The sequence below is a fragment of the Delphinus delphis genome, chromosome 3 (assembly GCF_949987515.2).
Source record: "Delphinus delphis chromosome 3, mDelDel1.2, whole genome shotgun sequence".
Classification (NCBI taxonomy): Eukaryota; Metazoa; Chordata; class Mammalia; order Artiodactyla; family Delphinidae; genus Delphinus; species Delphinus delphis.
The window spans coordinates 110714325-110729153 of record NC_082685.1 but is presented as its reverse complement, the minus strand read 5'-3'; the positions used below and the strand labels follow the sequence as shown (position 1 = coordinate 110729153).

At 39.7% G+C, this 14829-nt stretch overlaps 1 protein-coding gene across 2 annotated transcripts in view; it reads right to left on the bottom strand.

Annotated features, from left to right (window-relative positions):
* Positions 1–14829, bottom strand: part of DMGDH (dimethylglycine dehydrogenase) — a 62022-nt gene that overhangs the window by 26708 nt on the left and 20485 nt on the right. For both annotated transcript variants that reach the window (XM_060009251.1, XM_060009252.1), the window contains exons 6-12: positions 13957–14205; positions 11896–12094; positions 5344–5513; positions 4727–4880; positions 2549–2714; positions 1955–2085; positions 461–678 (exon numbers count right to left, since the gene is read on the bottom strand). In XM_060009251.1, coding sequence (XP_059865234.1) covers positions 461–678; positions 1955–2085; positions 2549–2714; positions 4727–4880; positions 5344–5513; positions 11896–12094; positions 13957–14205 — 1287 coding nt within the window. The remainder of the gene's footprint in view (positions 1–460; positions 679–1954; positions 2086–2548; positions 2715–4726; positions 4881–5343; positions 5514–11895; positions 12095–13956; positions 14206–14829) is intronic.

The following is a 14829-nucleotide window of genomic DNA, read 5'->3' as shown; positions in this document are numbered from 1 at the left end:
GTCAGAAAGAAAGATGATCAGTAGTAATGCTTTAAGAGCGGTGCCTGATACATTCACGATGTTCTCTATGGGAGACTCTATCAATGGGAGACCATTTTGGATGTTCCCAAACAGAATCAGCTGGCCTGAATATTCTGTCAACCCTTCCAACTATTCCAACAGCCATCTTCTTCCCACCTTCTTACCTACCTTTCCAAATGGTAGGCAGCTAGCTATGAGCCTGGAACAATTGGAAATCTATGGAAGGACTCTCTCAGACTAGGAGTGAATAAACAAAATTGTCAGAAGAGTCAGGCAGGAGAAATCTTTCTCCAAAGTTAAAATGACCAAAGTGAATGTGTGTGTGTGTGTGTGTGTGTGTGTGTGTGTGCGCGCTGTGTGTATGTGCATGCGTGCACACATTTCTGGTAACTGCTTTTAAATTTTAGAGCCTTATTCTAGGTTGTTTTCCAATTCTTACCAGTATAAGATATCCTGATAGCAGTGACAGGAATGTTGGAAACCTTTAAAGACTTGGTCTGAAGAAACTTGAAAACACCATCACTAAGATCTTCAGAGGTCAGTTTCTGAAGGACCTTTCTTGCATGTGGCCCTGCGACGCCAAGGACTCCAAGCTCATCGGTTATGTTTTTAATTTCAACATCATATCCACCTTTGACAGCCTCTTCTTCAATCCATCTGCATTTGAGATTCATAAACATCGTGTTAAATCCTGCTTGAATAATGCATGTTGGTAACAGATTATTTCTCGGAAGAAATGCTCTGTGTCTAGAATTGCCAGAAAGTCCCTAGAATGTCATTTCACATAGATCACCTAATTTTTAAAGTTGAGGAAACTGAGTCCCAGAGATGTTAAATGATCCTCTTTAAACTACCCACTTCAATGTGTGGGCAATTTTTCACAGTACGGAAGGACCCTTCCGTTTAAACAAACTCTGCCACACGATTCTTTTAAATAGTGACAGCCCTATTGCATTTAAACTGATGATTCAATCTTGGGAAAATTTTCTCTAATACCTGTACACAGGAGGCATGCTTGTGCTGCTAAAGGTTAATAATGCACCTGCCACCAGACACATACTTGCTTTGACAATGACAAGGAAAAGATTAAAACTCTAAAGACTAGTTTCAATTTCTGAGTCTTGATGAGTTATTGGAACCCAGGGATAGGGCTCATTTATAATTTATTGAGCACTCCCTGGAGCTACACAAGTCTATCAGAAAATGATCATCTGGACTGACACAAAGCTAAGCTACTAAGATGGCTCCCAATGCACCTTGGATTGGAGGATATAATTTGCATCATTTTACAACTAGAGTGAGAACATCTGTCAGAGTAAGATGTTTACTAAACAACAATATTCCAAGTATTTTTGAAATACTGAAGATTAGAGATTTTAGAGCAGACTAAATAGTAGACTAAAGCTTCGTGTGAAGGATTGACTTGGCAGGTCAATGATTTAGATGCAGCTTTGTGGCACAAAGCGTGAAAAAGGAAGAAGAAAAACCAGGGAGGCAGTTCACTAAAGTGGACCAAACATGGGCATCAGAATCAACAAGGCTGGCTTGAGCAGGTTACTTTAATCCAAACTTCACTTTCCTCACCTGAAATTGGGAATAATACATACCTTGCAGATATATCTATTAAAAGAATTTATTGAGATAACGTGTAATAATGGTTTTGACATATTGGTGATGCCTAACAAAAGGGAGTTAATATTATTAAAACCAGTAAACCCCATGGATGGACTACCTTTGGGAGGGGGATGGTCATAGGGGCCCTTCAAATAATTTCCTCTATGAGACATGAAGGTTATTTAAAACAATAAGATTTTAAGAATTAAAGTTGTACTTTCAATTACTGGTAAAAAAACAAACAAACAAACAAAACCTCGGTGCAAGATTGGGTCAATATACAACCCATGTAAAATTTTCTTACTAGGTGTACACTTACCTAAGATCATGAAGTTCTGATCCAGAACCAGTTATTAATAGAAACTCCCCAGGAGACTGGTGAGAAACTGTCAACTCAGCATATACTTGACCTTTTGGTGTTAACATGTGACTTATATTTGTAAAACCCACCTACACAAAAGAATTTTAAATTACCTCAGGATGAAATAAAAATCTTATGTGTCCTTTTAACACCACATGGAAATAAAAATGTGGTTGTCAAAAATGAAAAACATCTGAATGCTATCGTTTCTATCAATTGTGTGAACTATCTGTAAACCTAAACCCATTAATTTTGAAGTTTTCAGTTTAAATGACCATTATAATTACTTGTCATAAAAATTACACTTCAGCCAATTTGGGGGTTCCCATTTACACAACTAAACAAAGTCATAAGGTCCTTAGATGATAATTCATTTCACAAAAATTTAAATTTGAAAATTAGCTAGAATACCCTTGGTTAGTTGAAGGGTTCTGGTGTTCATACAGAAATCATTAGGTGAATTGACATAACATATTGGTTTTTTTGAAAACAAGAGGTAGAGAATTAAGTAGGCCAGAATCCTGGACCTTGTACCCCTATAAGGTTATTTACCTTGGGAATGACATTTGCAAAGAGATGGTCCAACAATCTAATGGAGTCTTGACCTTTGATGTTAAACTTGCCAAATGGTGACAGGTCAATCACCCCTACCTTTTGCATAACCTGTTTATACTCAGAGCCCACAGGATCAAACCAGTTTGTGCGGCGAAAACTTGGCCTGAAACACAATGTTTGTCATAAAACAAGAGTTATTCATTTTCAAAAAATTACAGAATAAGGATATTTTAATACACCCTCTTTGCCTAGAAAATTTCATTTGGGGGAAAAGTGCCACCTGTTCTACAAATCATACGTACATATTGGAATCTACTTGATTTTTTAAGTTACTCATCTATCCCTTGACCCATTTCATAGTGAATGAAGTATTAATTAAGTAGAAAATAAGATAGGCCATGTGGGTTCTCAGATCTGGAAAAGAGCTTAGAAGTTAACCAATCCTGTAGTTTTCAACCTTGGTTACATATTAGAATCACCGGGGGGGAGCATTTTAAAAATACTAATTTGGGGGGCATAATTAAACCAGAATATATGAGGGGTAGAGCTATCTTGTTTGTTGTTTCTCAAACATTTATGCAAATACATCACTTGTACTTGTTAAGATACCGATTCTGATGCAGCAGGTCTGTGGAGGGGCCCTAGATTCTGCACTCTAACAGGCTTCATGCTGGTCCACCTGGAGTAAGCAAGGATCTGGTCCAACATCTTCATTTTGTAGAGAAAAGGCACAAAGTGACTTCCAAGGTCTTTGCATTAGTTAATGACAGAGCTGGGCCTGGAACAAAGGTCTCCTAACTCATTATGCAGGGTCGTTTCTAGTTTACAGAGTGGACTATTAATGTGGTATTTTAACTTCAGAGCAGGATGCTAAGTCTGCAAAATGAGTCTTCAGTGGTTTAATTATTAAAATAGTAGAAGAAATAGGCCAGGTCCAAACAGCACAAGGTGAAGAATAGATCTGGCATTTATCTGAGTTGTTTAGGAAAAACCAAACCGGTATTTTGCCCCCAGGTAATCTCCACTGGCTGACTACAGAGTCCAAATTCATTAATCAGCAACTGACCCTCTACTATACTTTGGACCTTTTAGATCTGATCTTAAAGTAGACATTAAAACCTGTTTAAATAAGCAAAATGACAGGTCAAAAAAAAGAGAGAGAGAGAGAATTGGACTTCCTGGTGGTGCAGTGGTTAAGAACCCATCTGCCAATGCAGGGGACACGGGTTCCAATCCCTGGTCTGGGAAGATCCCACATGCCGCGGAGCAACTAAGCCCGTGCGCCACAACTACTGAGCCTGCACTCTAGAGCTCGCGTGCCACAACTACTGAAGCTCGCGTGTGTAGAGCCTGTGCTCCGCAACAAGAGAAGCCACCGCAATGAGAAGCCCACACACCGCAACAAAGAGTAGCCCCCGCTCGCCACAACCAGAGAAAAGCCCATGCGCAGCAATGAAGACCCAACACAGCTGAGAAAGAAAAAGGAGAACTTAACGTGAAAAGGAAACTTTCTTTTCTCTTGGTTTATGGATTCTCATGAGAAAAAATATATAATCACTATTAATCCCAAGTACCATAGTATGCAATCCAAGTATAATGGCAACAACTTTAGAGGAATTCAGAGAATTGTTTTAGTGATGTGCTTTACGTTTTAGCTCAAACTAAAATAGTAAGTAAATGACCTTTTCCCCTAATGCACTAGCAGTGCATATAACTTGCATGATTCGATGCACACACACTAGAAAGCAGTTGCTTTGAGCTGTTCCTTGACAAATAGAAAATCCATATTTCCATACTGTTTCCATACTATGTGACTTGGTCAGGCATCCTAAACCAGGACAAACTTTAGGAGCCAACTGAAGCCATGTGGGGATTTGGAGAGGGTGGAGAAGGTTCTCTGAGCAACTGGAAAATGCCAAGCAGAGGCTTCATCTGGGCTGGTTGTAGGTCTCGCGAGGCCACATGGGTCCTAGAAGTGGACCAATGTCACGTGGGATAAACTAAGGCCTGCACTGCACAAAAAGTGATTTTCGTGGGAAAAGGCTCAATGCTCTTTGGAATGGGGCGGAGCGATGGGGTGGGAGGGGGACGTGGCACCTCTCTGGGGTCCCTCCATTCCACCCCCAAATTTCATTCTGCGGTGAGAGTGACAGGCAGGTGAAGTCACCCACGTACCTGTACCCAGTGTCCTGGCCTGGTTGATAGAACCAGTGTGGCTGCTCCCAGCCTGCATGGAACCCCATGGAACACTTGGACTCCAGGGTTTTATAAAGCCCACTGACTCGCTGAGTTGGCCTCCCGGCAAACCGTTCTTCTTTAGGGTAACCAACTGAAAAAGGAAAATCGGTGCTCTGAATAGCATAGAACCAAAACTATAAAATATTTTGAAGGGATTCAGAAAATGGAAAACACAGCACTTAAAGTCTAGAAGCATATATTATATACATATATATAATATATATATGTATATATTATATGTATAATATATATGTATGTATTATATATATACATATATATGCATTAAATTTATGTTTTACAAAAACCCAAAGCTGTATTTATATTGATCATCAAAGGGTAAAGTAAAAATAGATTTAAAAGTTAAAATCACTTATGCATTCCTCACATTAAAGATATATATTCATATAGATTCCTTTTTGTGTCTTAGAGGTACATGCTTTTTAGACTCCCTAACCATTCCCCCACGATACACAGAATAAAAAGCTTCTAAAGTCAGAAGTGATGTAAGTCAGTTCTGAACACACTTCATAGACAACGGTAAATGTGCACTTTACCAATATTGTTGAATCCATACGACTCTCTTGCTTTGGCCTCGGTATACTGAGTTGTTGTCCACTTGCCATAGCGATTGGGATCCAATTCTATCAGATCAAAAGGAGGCTCTCCGTGCAGGATCCAGTCACTGAGATATTTCCCTACCCCACCAGCATGGATTATGCCATACCTTTCAAATACAGAAATAAATACCCTGTTACTAACACATATTGTTTTCCAACAATGAAACATGTCCATATATTTAACAAGGCCTCAAAGCTACAGTGTTCTGTGCTATTGCTATTCAGAACACACAATCAACATAATCTTTATGCTATCATATTTTTTCCTCCAAAAAAAAAATCTTTAGGCATCCAAATTAAATGTGCCTGACTTGATAGCTAGTTTCTTTCCACAGTTTCAAGAGCTGTATATCTGCAAAATAGTCTATGACTCTTAGCTAGTAAGGATGCTTTAGGAAAACGGAGGAGAGGAAGCACACAGGCAGATGTGGTTGGTACCTTACCAGCCCTCTTGAGCTATGATTATCCTCCCTAATAGGAACTTTGCAGTAGAAATATGTACACTGTAGAGTGGCACACCCATCTCTTCTCAGACTCAGTTTAGTTCAGGTTCCCATAGCAATGACCTCTGCACAAGGATCTTGAGCCATTATTGTAGAAGAAGCATTCAGACAAAGAGGCATTCACCCAAGGACTTGTGGGAAAGAGGAGGAAGAAACAATGGCTCCTGTATTTTGCAATTTGGGTCACTTGGTGGGGAGGGTTGGCTTGTTTTCTATTTCCACATGAGGATGCTTTAAAACCAAGAACATGACTGTGGCAAATAATTTCATACCAGATGGAGGGATCACAGTTTAACGTTGCCCATGGGCAGTCCTACCCATTCATTCTTGTGGATAAAGGAAAGTCTTGATGAAGGACTTTACTGTGGGTTTGTTTTTGGTTTAAGTCAAGAGAAGCTTCTGAGGAATTGGATGAGCAGGGAGTCACCAGTAGTGGACCAGGAAAAGGAGCTACACGAGCAGACTTCAAAATGCAAGAAATTCCAGCACCCCAGGTGACAGCTACTTGGCCAGCATTGCAGCTTCTAAGAGCATGGGAGGACCTTAGCAAAGACTGGAAATGTTAACTAACTTTTTCTACAAGATACCAGTTTTTCTACTTTATAAAAATGAATGCTTATATTTGTTATAAGGATATTTCTCAAGCAGAATAAAACGAGAGCCATTTATACTTCTCTGGATAGTTTTAAAAAGAGACATGGCTCATCCAAATCACCCACAAACAATCTCATTAAGTTTCAAGAAAGCAAAAAAAAAAAAAAATTAAATACATGCTTAAAATAATTGTGAAATATATGCTTAAAATGTTTATTCACTTAAAGAGTCCCAATGTACAATATACAACACTTGCCATTTTTGAGAGCTAGAGATACTGTTTATAAGACTTGAAACTATTTAAAGTTCTTCTGATATTCACTGAGTACTTACCATTTACCAAGCACTGTTTCCTTCTAACATGTACCAGCTGATTTATTCTTTAGCAACTCTATTTTACCAATGAGAAAACCAGCCTGCACTCAGGGGTTAAATAAGGTCACACAGCAATAAAGTGCAGATTCAAGATACAAACTCAGTCTTCTGCCCCCAGTATACCCTCCCTGTTATTGGACTTTACTTCTTCAATGGTTCTCAATCTTTTTTCAGCCAAGACACACATAACAGAATTTACATCCTTGGCAGACTCCTTGGGCATAGGGAGGGTTGTGCTTCGGTTTCCTGTGGTCTCACTGCTACACCATCATGTTCTTTCCAATAAACGGGGCAGAGTGCTGTTATTTGAGGATAATACTGAATCAAATCTATTTTTTAAAAGTGAATTTCTACAAATGTCAGCTCTATAATCATTATTAAGTTATATGTAAAATCCCATCCAACTGAATGCTATGAAACATCTATTGAGAGCACCTGGTGTAGTGGTTGAAAGTGTGAAAGCATAGAGTAAGAGAGATCTAGGTAGGATTTTTGCTCTGCCACTACCAGCTGTGTGACCTTGGGCAAGCTGTGTAACCACCCTGAGCTTTAGTCTCCACATGTGCACACGTTATGGTGCTGGTGGAGAATTAATTGACATGGCCTTTAGAAGCACATAGTAGGCAAGCAGTACATGGTGGCTATGGGTCCTTGTATAACCAACAACAGAGTATGCCTCTGCCCAATGGATAAGATTTTCATAAGGAAGTAACGTGTGAAGTGGAAGTGAAAGGGAACTTGAAGAGGAAAGAAGAGTGAGGCTCTTCTTCTAGGTCTAGCATTAATCTGTAGAACCTACTTCTTCTACATGGCCCAGCTGCTATGCTGTTTGAGTGTTTATGTATGCTTTTTTTTTTTTTTTTGCGGTATGCGGGCCTCTCACTGTTGTGGCCTCTCCCTTTGCGGAGCACAGGCTCCGGACGCGCAGGCCCAGCGGCCATGGCTCATGGGCCCAGCCGCTCCACGGCATGTGGGATCTTCCCGGACCGGGGCACGAACCCGTGTCCCCTGCATCGGCAGGCGGACTCTCAACCACTGCACCACCAGGGAAGCCCGTGTGTATGCTTTTTTATGATAACTGTGAAACTGTCTCTCCTCTCTTTAAATTTGCTGTTTATAATCTGTTGTAAGCCAGGATAACTAGATTCAATTCAATCCAACTCATTAAACATTTGGGGAGCATTGTGTTAGTCACCTAGAAGCAGAAGAACTTATTAGATTTGGTATAAAAGTGAAACAGCTTTGACTGAGGGTATTCTGTGAGTAAGGTAAATGAGCACTGGCATATATGTAGACAGTTTGCAAATACCTATTCTCTCGACTGGTTGGACTAGAATAACAGACAATGCTGAAATGCTGATCCCTGGGCCCCTCTCCAGACCACTGAATCAGAATCAATAGGAGGGGTGTCTGGGAATCTGTTTGCTTGTTGGTTTTCCAATTCCACACACCTTTCATGGATTCTAGTGATAACTAATAAGAATTTCACAGATAAGATGCAAAGGAGGATGAAACACGTGTAAGTGACTAACCACAAAGTTGGGATTCTGCTTTTTAACAAGCCCTGGTGCTCAGCCAGATATGGAAGTCACTGGCCTTCAGAACCATGGGATGGATCACTGATATAAATTGGGAGGGGTAGCCGATGTGAGAAATCCACCATGTTACATAAGAAATATCTTAGCAATCCCAATTTTTAAATAACAAGGCGACCTTTGGGGGTCAGACCAAATTGGTCAGAGAGAGTGTGGCACTTTGTCTGCCCCGACCTGTTATCTTCCCCATTTACCTCGCGACATCTACAACCTGGGAAAATTACCCAGAGCAATCAAAGCAGGAGTCCAACATCAGCCCCATACAAGTAGATACAATTTCTAGGTGATAAGTAACTAGTGTTCTAAAGAAAGCAACTTCCTAATTTCCTTAGTGACAGGTGTTCTATTAAAATATAAATATCATGAGGGCAGGAATACTGTCTGCTCTTGTTCACAGATAAAGAGCAATGATCTGCAAATATGTGTTGACTAAATAATTCAGTGATTAAGCTAATTGCAGAATCAAAAAGAATAAAATGTTTAAGAATAAATTTAGCAAAAGAAGTACAAAACTTACACTCTGATAACTACAAATCATTATTGAGAGAAATTTTAATTAAAAGTCCTAAACAAATGGAAAGACATCCTTTGTTCATGAATTGGAAGACTCAATATTAGGATGACAATACTCCCCAAGTTGATCTACAGATTCAAGGCAATCCCTACCAAAATCCTAGGCGGCTTCTTTGAAAAACTTGACAAGCTGGTCCTAAATTTTACACAAAAATTTAAGAAGCCCAGAATAGCCAAAACAATACTGAAAAAGAACAAAGTTGGAGGATTCACACTTCCCAGTTTCAGAACTTACTGCAAAGCTACAGTAATCAAGACAGCATGGTACTGGCATAAGGATAGGCATATAGATCCATGGAATAAAGTTGAGAGTCTAGGAATAAATCTATACATATATGATGAATTGATTTTGACAAGGATGCTGTGGTACAATAAAAAAAATAAATATTTGGTGTTTGTCCCCAGTTCCTGGCACAGAGCTCCTAAAACCTTTGGAATTTATATTATTTTGTATGCTAACAGATAGCTCCATGGAAGGGGGGCAGGGGAACTAGATAGCTTCAGAATAGGGGCTGGTCACCATAAGTTCAATCACCAATGGTCAATGATTTAATCAATTGTGCCTGTGTAATGAAACCTTCACAAAAACTCGTAAACAACAGTGTTCAAAGAGCCTTTGGGTTGGTGAACCCATTGATGCACTAGGAAAATGGTGCACCAGAGAGGGCATGGAACCTCTGCACCAGACCCCTCCCTCCCATACCTTGCTCTATGCATCCCTTCCATTTGGATGTTCCTGAGCTGTATTCTATAGAATAAATAGGTAAAAGTAAGTAGTTCTGTGATTATTCTACTGAATTATCAAACCTGAGGATGGGGTTGCAGGAACCTCCAAATGTGTAACCATTCAGTCAGAATTACAGGTGATCCCTGGAAGTGAGGACATCTGAAATTGGCATCTGAAGTGAGGACAGTTTTATGGGACTGAGTCCTTAACTAGTGGGGTCTGCACTAACTCTGGGAGTTAGCAGCAGAATTGAATTGAATTATTGGATAGTCAGTTGGTGTCAGAGAATTGGAGAACTAAATGTCAGAAGTGGTGTCAGAAAAAAGACATCATAGATGCCAACACATTTCAATGAGTAAAGAATAGTCTTTCAACAATTGGTGCTGGGACAATTGACTATCCTCAAATGAATCAAGCTGGGCACTTACCTCATAGCACATACAAAAATTAACTCATAATTGATTAAAGACCTAAACGTAAGAGTTAAAACTAGGGACTTCCCTGGTGGCTCAGTGGTTAAGACTTCACCTTCCAATGCAGGGGGTGTGGGTTCAATCCCTGGTCGGGGAGCTAAGATCCCACATGCCTCAAGGCCAAAAAACCAAAACATAAAACTGAAGCAATATAGTAACAAGTTCAATAAAGACTTTTAAAAACATGATCCACATCAAAAATATATATATTTAAAAGAAAAGAGTTAAAACTATAAAACTCTCAGAAGAAAACACAGGTATAAATCTTCATTAACTTGGATTAAACAATGGTTCCTTATACATGATATCAAAACTACATTCAAAAGAAGAAAAAAATTCACATTCTGGACTTCATCAAAATTAAAAACTTTTGTGTTTCAATGGCTATGATCAAGAAAATGAAAAACCCACAGAATGGGAAAAAAATCGCAAATCATGTATGGGATAAGGGTCTTGTATCTAGAATATATAAAGAACTCCTACAACTTAACAATAAAAAGACAAATAATCCAATTTCTTAAATGGGCAAAGTATACAAATAGACTTTTCTCCAAAGAAGATATATAAGTGATGTACAAGAGAAACACTCCCACATGAACATGCCTACATATGGACTCTATAGGGGATTTCCTAAGCCCTCAGTTACATTATACCTTCCAGCTTCCTATCTTCAACAGGTTTTCTCCCTCTGGATGTCCCAAAGACCTAAACTTAACACTGTCAAAAATGGAACTCATTATTTTTCCAATTATTTCTTCCTTTGCCCCCAGCGTCCAACCAGGAGTCAAGTAAGAAAGGTTGCCATCATTTGCTATTTTTTCTCTCTCCCTTAAGACCTAATGCAATCAATCACCAAATCTAAATAATTTTGTTTCCTATCTCTCAGTGCCCACTGCTGCTTCCTCAGTTCATACCCTAGCCTCTCTACTGTATTGGAAGAACAGCACCCCAACCTGCCTTGTGCCTCTGATGAGACTTACTGCCTTGTTCTCAGCTGTAGCCCAGTGCCCAGAACTAGACCTGGTACAAAGCTGGCCAATCATCAAATATCAGTTGAATAAATGACCAAATAAAATGGGGAAGAAAAGTAAAATATTAGAAACTGTGATATGATAGTAAGGTAGGCTTGACGTTAATAGTCACCAAATTAATGGGACAAATATTAGGGACGAAACATCAAATGGGTAATGGAACCATAAATAGTAAGCAACCAGAGGAATCATAAAGAAACAAAAATCACATTGAACAAACATGAATTATGGTGAAAACTGCATGAGACATATTACACATTTGATATTTTGATTTATCTTTGTCTCATTGTGTTATGAAAACATCCTTGCAAAAGTGGGGCAAACTGACCTATCTGAACATTCACAACATGAAAGGAAACATAAATAATGGAAACGGCAGGAAATATGCAAAGAGAAACTTCCAGGAAATCATTGCCCTTCTGTGTACAAATCTTTTAAACCTATACAAGTCAAAGTTTTAAGACTAAAATTTTTTATTCCTCACATTTCATTGGTCATAAAAGGGAGAAGACTCTCTGCCTCTCTCCCATTTTCCATTCTTGGCCTGAGAGAATGGGATAAAACTTCTCTAAACTACATAACTCTATAATAAATGTTGAATTACATAGAGATACTCACCCAAAGCCTATAGCCACCCAGTAGTTTCTGACCCCCTGATGGGGCCCTACCATAGGCAGAATGTCAGGAGAATAGGTGATAGGACCATTGACGATATTGATGATGTCAGCCTTCTTCAAGACTGGAACCATTTCCATGGCAGCCTCGACGTGTTCCATGATTCGGTCTAGATCAGACTCAAAGAGCTCCTTTCCAAACCCTGAAGAGAAATGCCATTGTGGTCAGGATGTCACAGCTGCCCTGACGTGTGCTCCAAAGTGATTTCAATCTCTGAATCAGCTTACATTTAAAGATGGCCCGTTAGGAAGGTATTGTACTTTCTTTTTTAAGCCTAAACTTGATATTTACTATCAACAGATGAGTACTGTTATATTAGTATACTATATTACTGAGAAGAATAATGTTATTTCCTGAAACAATAAATCATGAAAGTTAACCTTTTTAATAGAAAATTTTAATTTATGCATATTAGCAGTTTCCAGCATTTAGGCCAATCACAATTTTAAAAAACAAACAATAATAATTTGGTTTGTCAAGAGAGGTCTTTTATCCTTCAATTAACCATAGAAGTCTGCTTCATCCTCTCAGGTGAGGGCAAATGGGAGTTTGCAAAGTCATGTCAGGACAGTGGGGATAAATGAAAAACCACTTTAGCATCTAGGATGATGAATTCTAGACACCTTTTAACTCTTAGCGGGGAAGGATGGCATGGAGGCTTCATTCCTCTAGCCCTCTTCTATACACATCCGAGGGCCGGAATTCTGTGAAAAGAGTCAGGGTCTTGGAGCACAGTCATCTTCTCAGTCATAAAAGGCACTGGGATTGAAGGCAGGGCTACGGATGAGCTGCTAAAAGAATATCGCCACCAATCCCAGGGATGCTCCCGCACAGCAGCCAGCCAGCTCCCTCTTGTCCCTCCTGTGGACTGCATGTCAGGTCAGAGAGGCCTGCAGATCACTAGGGTTAGACCAGGGCATGTGGACGCCCAGGGCCAGCCAACAATCTGGCTCTTCCTCCAACTGGAATTATTTAAATATTTGTTCAATAAATATTATTAAATATTTGTTCAAATATTTATTTGGAGGAGAGATTGCCAGCATGGGGGAAGAACAGAGAAGGAGACTCCCAGGTGGCAGATTAGCCCTCCCTCTGGATCAGGAGCTATTCCCCTCTGGCCCGAATGTGCAGAGCCCACCCAGCAAAACCGAAGCCCTCAGCTGGCTGGCCCAACTTCTGTGGAAGGTGGTTTATCATTTGTAGTAATGTGGGCACAGATGTTCTTTGAAGAGTAGGAGGGAGGGATTCATTCCCTAGCCCAAGTAGCTTATCAAAGTATAATTCTAGAAAGCACAATTACCTCCATTTCTTTATATTCCCTATAATATCTGTGTGCCAATGACATTTTGGCTCCTTTTATAGATTAAAACCTGAGATACCTCCTTAGGTGAACCAACCCTTCATCTGGCTCTGCAGAAATGTTTCATGAAAAACAAAAACAGGTCCTTCTCTCCCTTGCAGAACTTGAAAGAGAAACTATGGTACCTCCTGAGTTAGCACTGAGGCCTAAGACTTTTCCACATCCATTTATGCAGCACAGGAGGGCTTCAGTTCGCAGTACCAACTTATCCTGCTCTGCTATAGACTTTGAGGCTTTCATTCTTAACAGGCTGGATGTCCTATCTCTGCTACCTGTTGTGTTTCCAACTGTCAAAGAACAAGAGCAGCTATATCCAAATCTAGAAACTAGACCAAGTAAGCAGGGGAGTAAGGAGAAAAGGGGGATGCAGAAGGTTGGTGTGGGCAGGTAAAAATTACCTGGGGCCTTCCAAAGCAGCGGGGAGCATCTTTTTCACCTTTCCCACCATAAATTCTCTTTCCTTATCCCCTGCTGTGATTGTTCAAAGGGATATGAGAACAGAATTTACCTCGAATCCCTCACTTCCAATGTCCCAGGTATCTGATAGTCTAGTATTATGGTGGCATCTTATTCTATAGCCAGCCCAGAGTTACAAGGAAGATAAAATAGATGTGTCTGCACACACTTCTATTTGCTGAACCTACCTGGAGGAACTCCATTGGTGACCCATGAGTCCTGAACTTTCATTTTCTCTTGACTTTCATATGGACCAAACAAAAGCCCATCCCTTTCCTGTCGGAGGTAATAAGATCCTTCCAGGTCACGGAGCACCGGGAGTTCTCGCTTTAAAGCTTTCACTTCAGGGATGGTCGATGTGACAACATACTGATGCTGAACTGGAATGAGGGGATGTTCTAGTCCAATCATCTTACCTACTTCACGAGCCCAAAACCCTGAAATAAAAAAATCATTTAAAAATGTCACCACATATAAAAGCATACCACAGACGACATTGACACAGCAATTTCGATTAAAATAAAACATTTAGAATACTTCAGTGCTCATGACAAAGTCTAAAGAATGTCCTAACAATGCAAATGAACTTATCTACAGAACAGAAACAGACTCACAGGCATAGAAAACAGACTTGTGGTTGCCAAGGGTGGGGTGGGGGAGGGATGGACTGGGAGTTTGGGATTAGCAGATGCAAACTATTATATAGAGAATGGATAAACAACAAGGTCCTACTGTATAGCACAGGGAACTATATTCAATATCCTGTGATAAACCATAATGGAAAAGAATATGGAAAAGAATGTAATATATATCTCTGAATCACTTTGCTGTACAGCAGAAATTAGCACAACGTTGTAAATCAACTATACTTCACTAAACTAAATTTTAAAAAAAAGAATGTCCATAAAAACTTTACATTTTTTGCCATTGCAAAATTGAACAGGAGAAGAGAAGACAATATTTGACACTACCCCAGAGTTTTGAAGAACCTAAAGGAACTCCATTCCTGAAAAACCATTTTGCCCATAGCAAAGGTGTGCAAAAAAATTATTTGAAGGAAA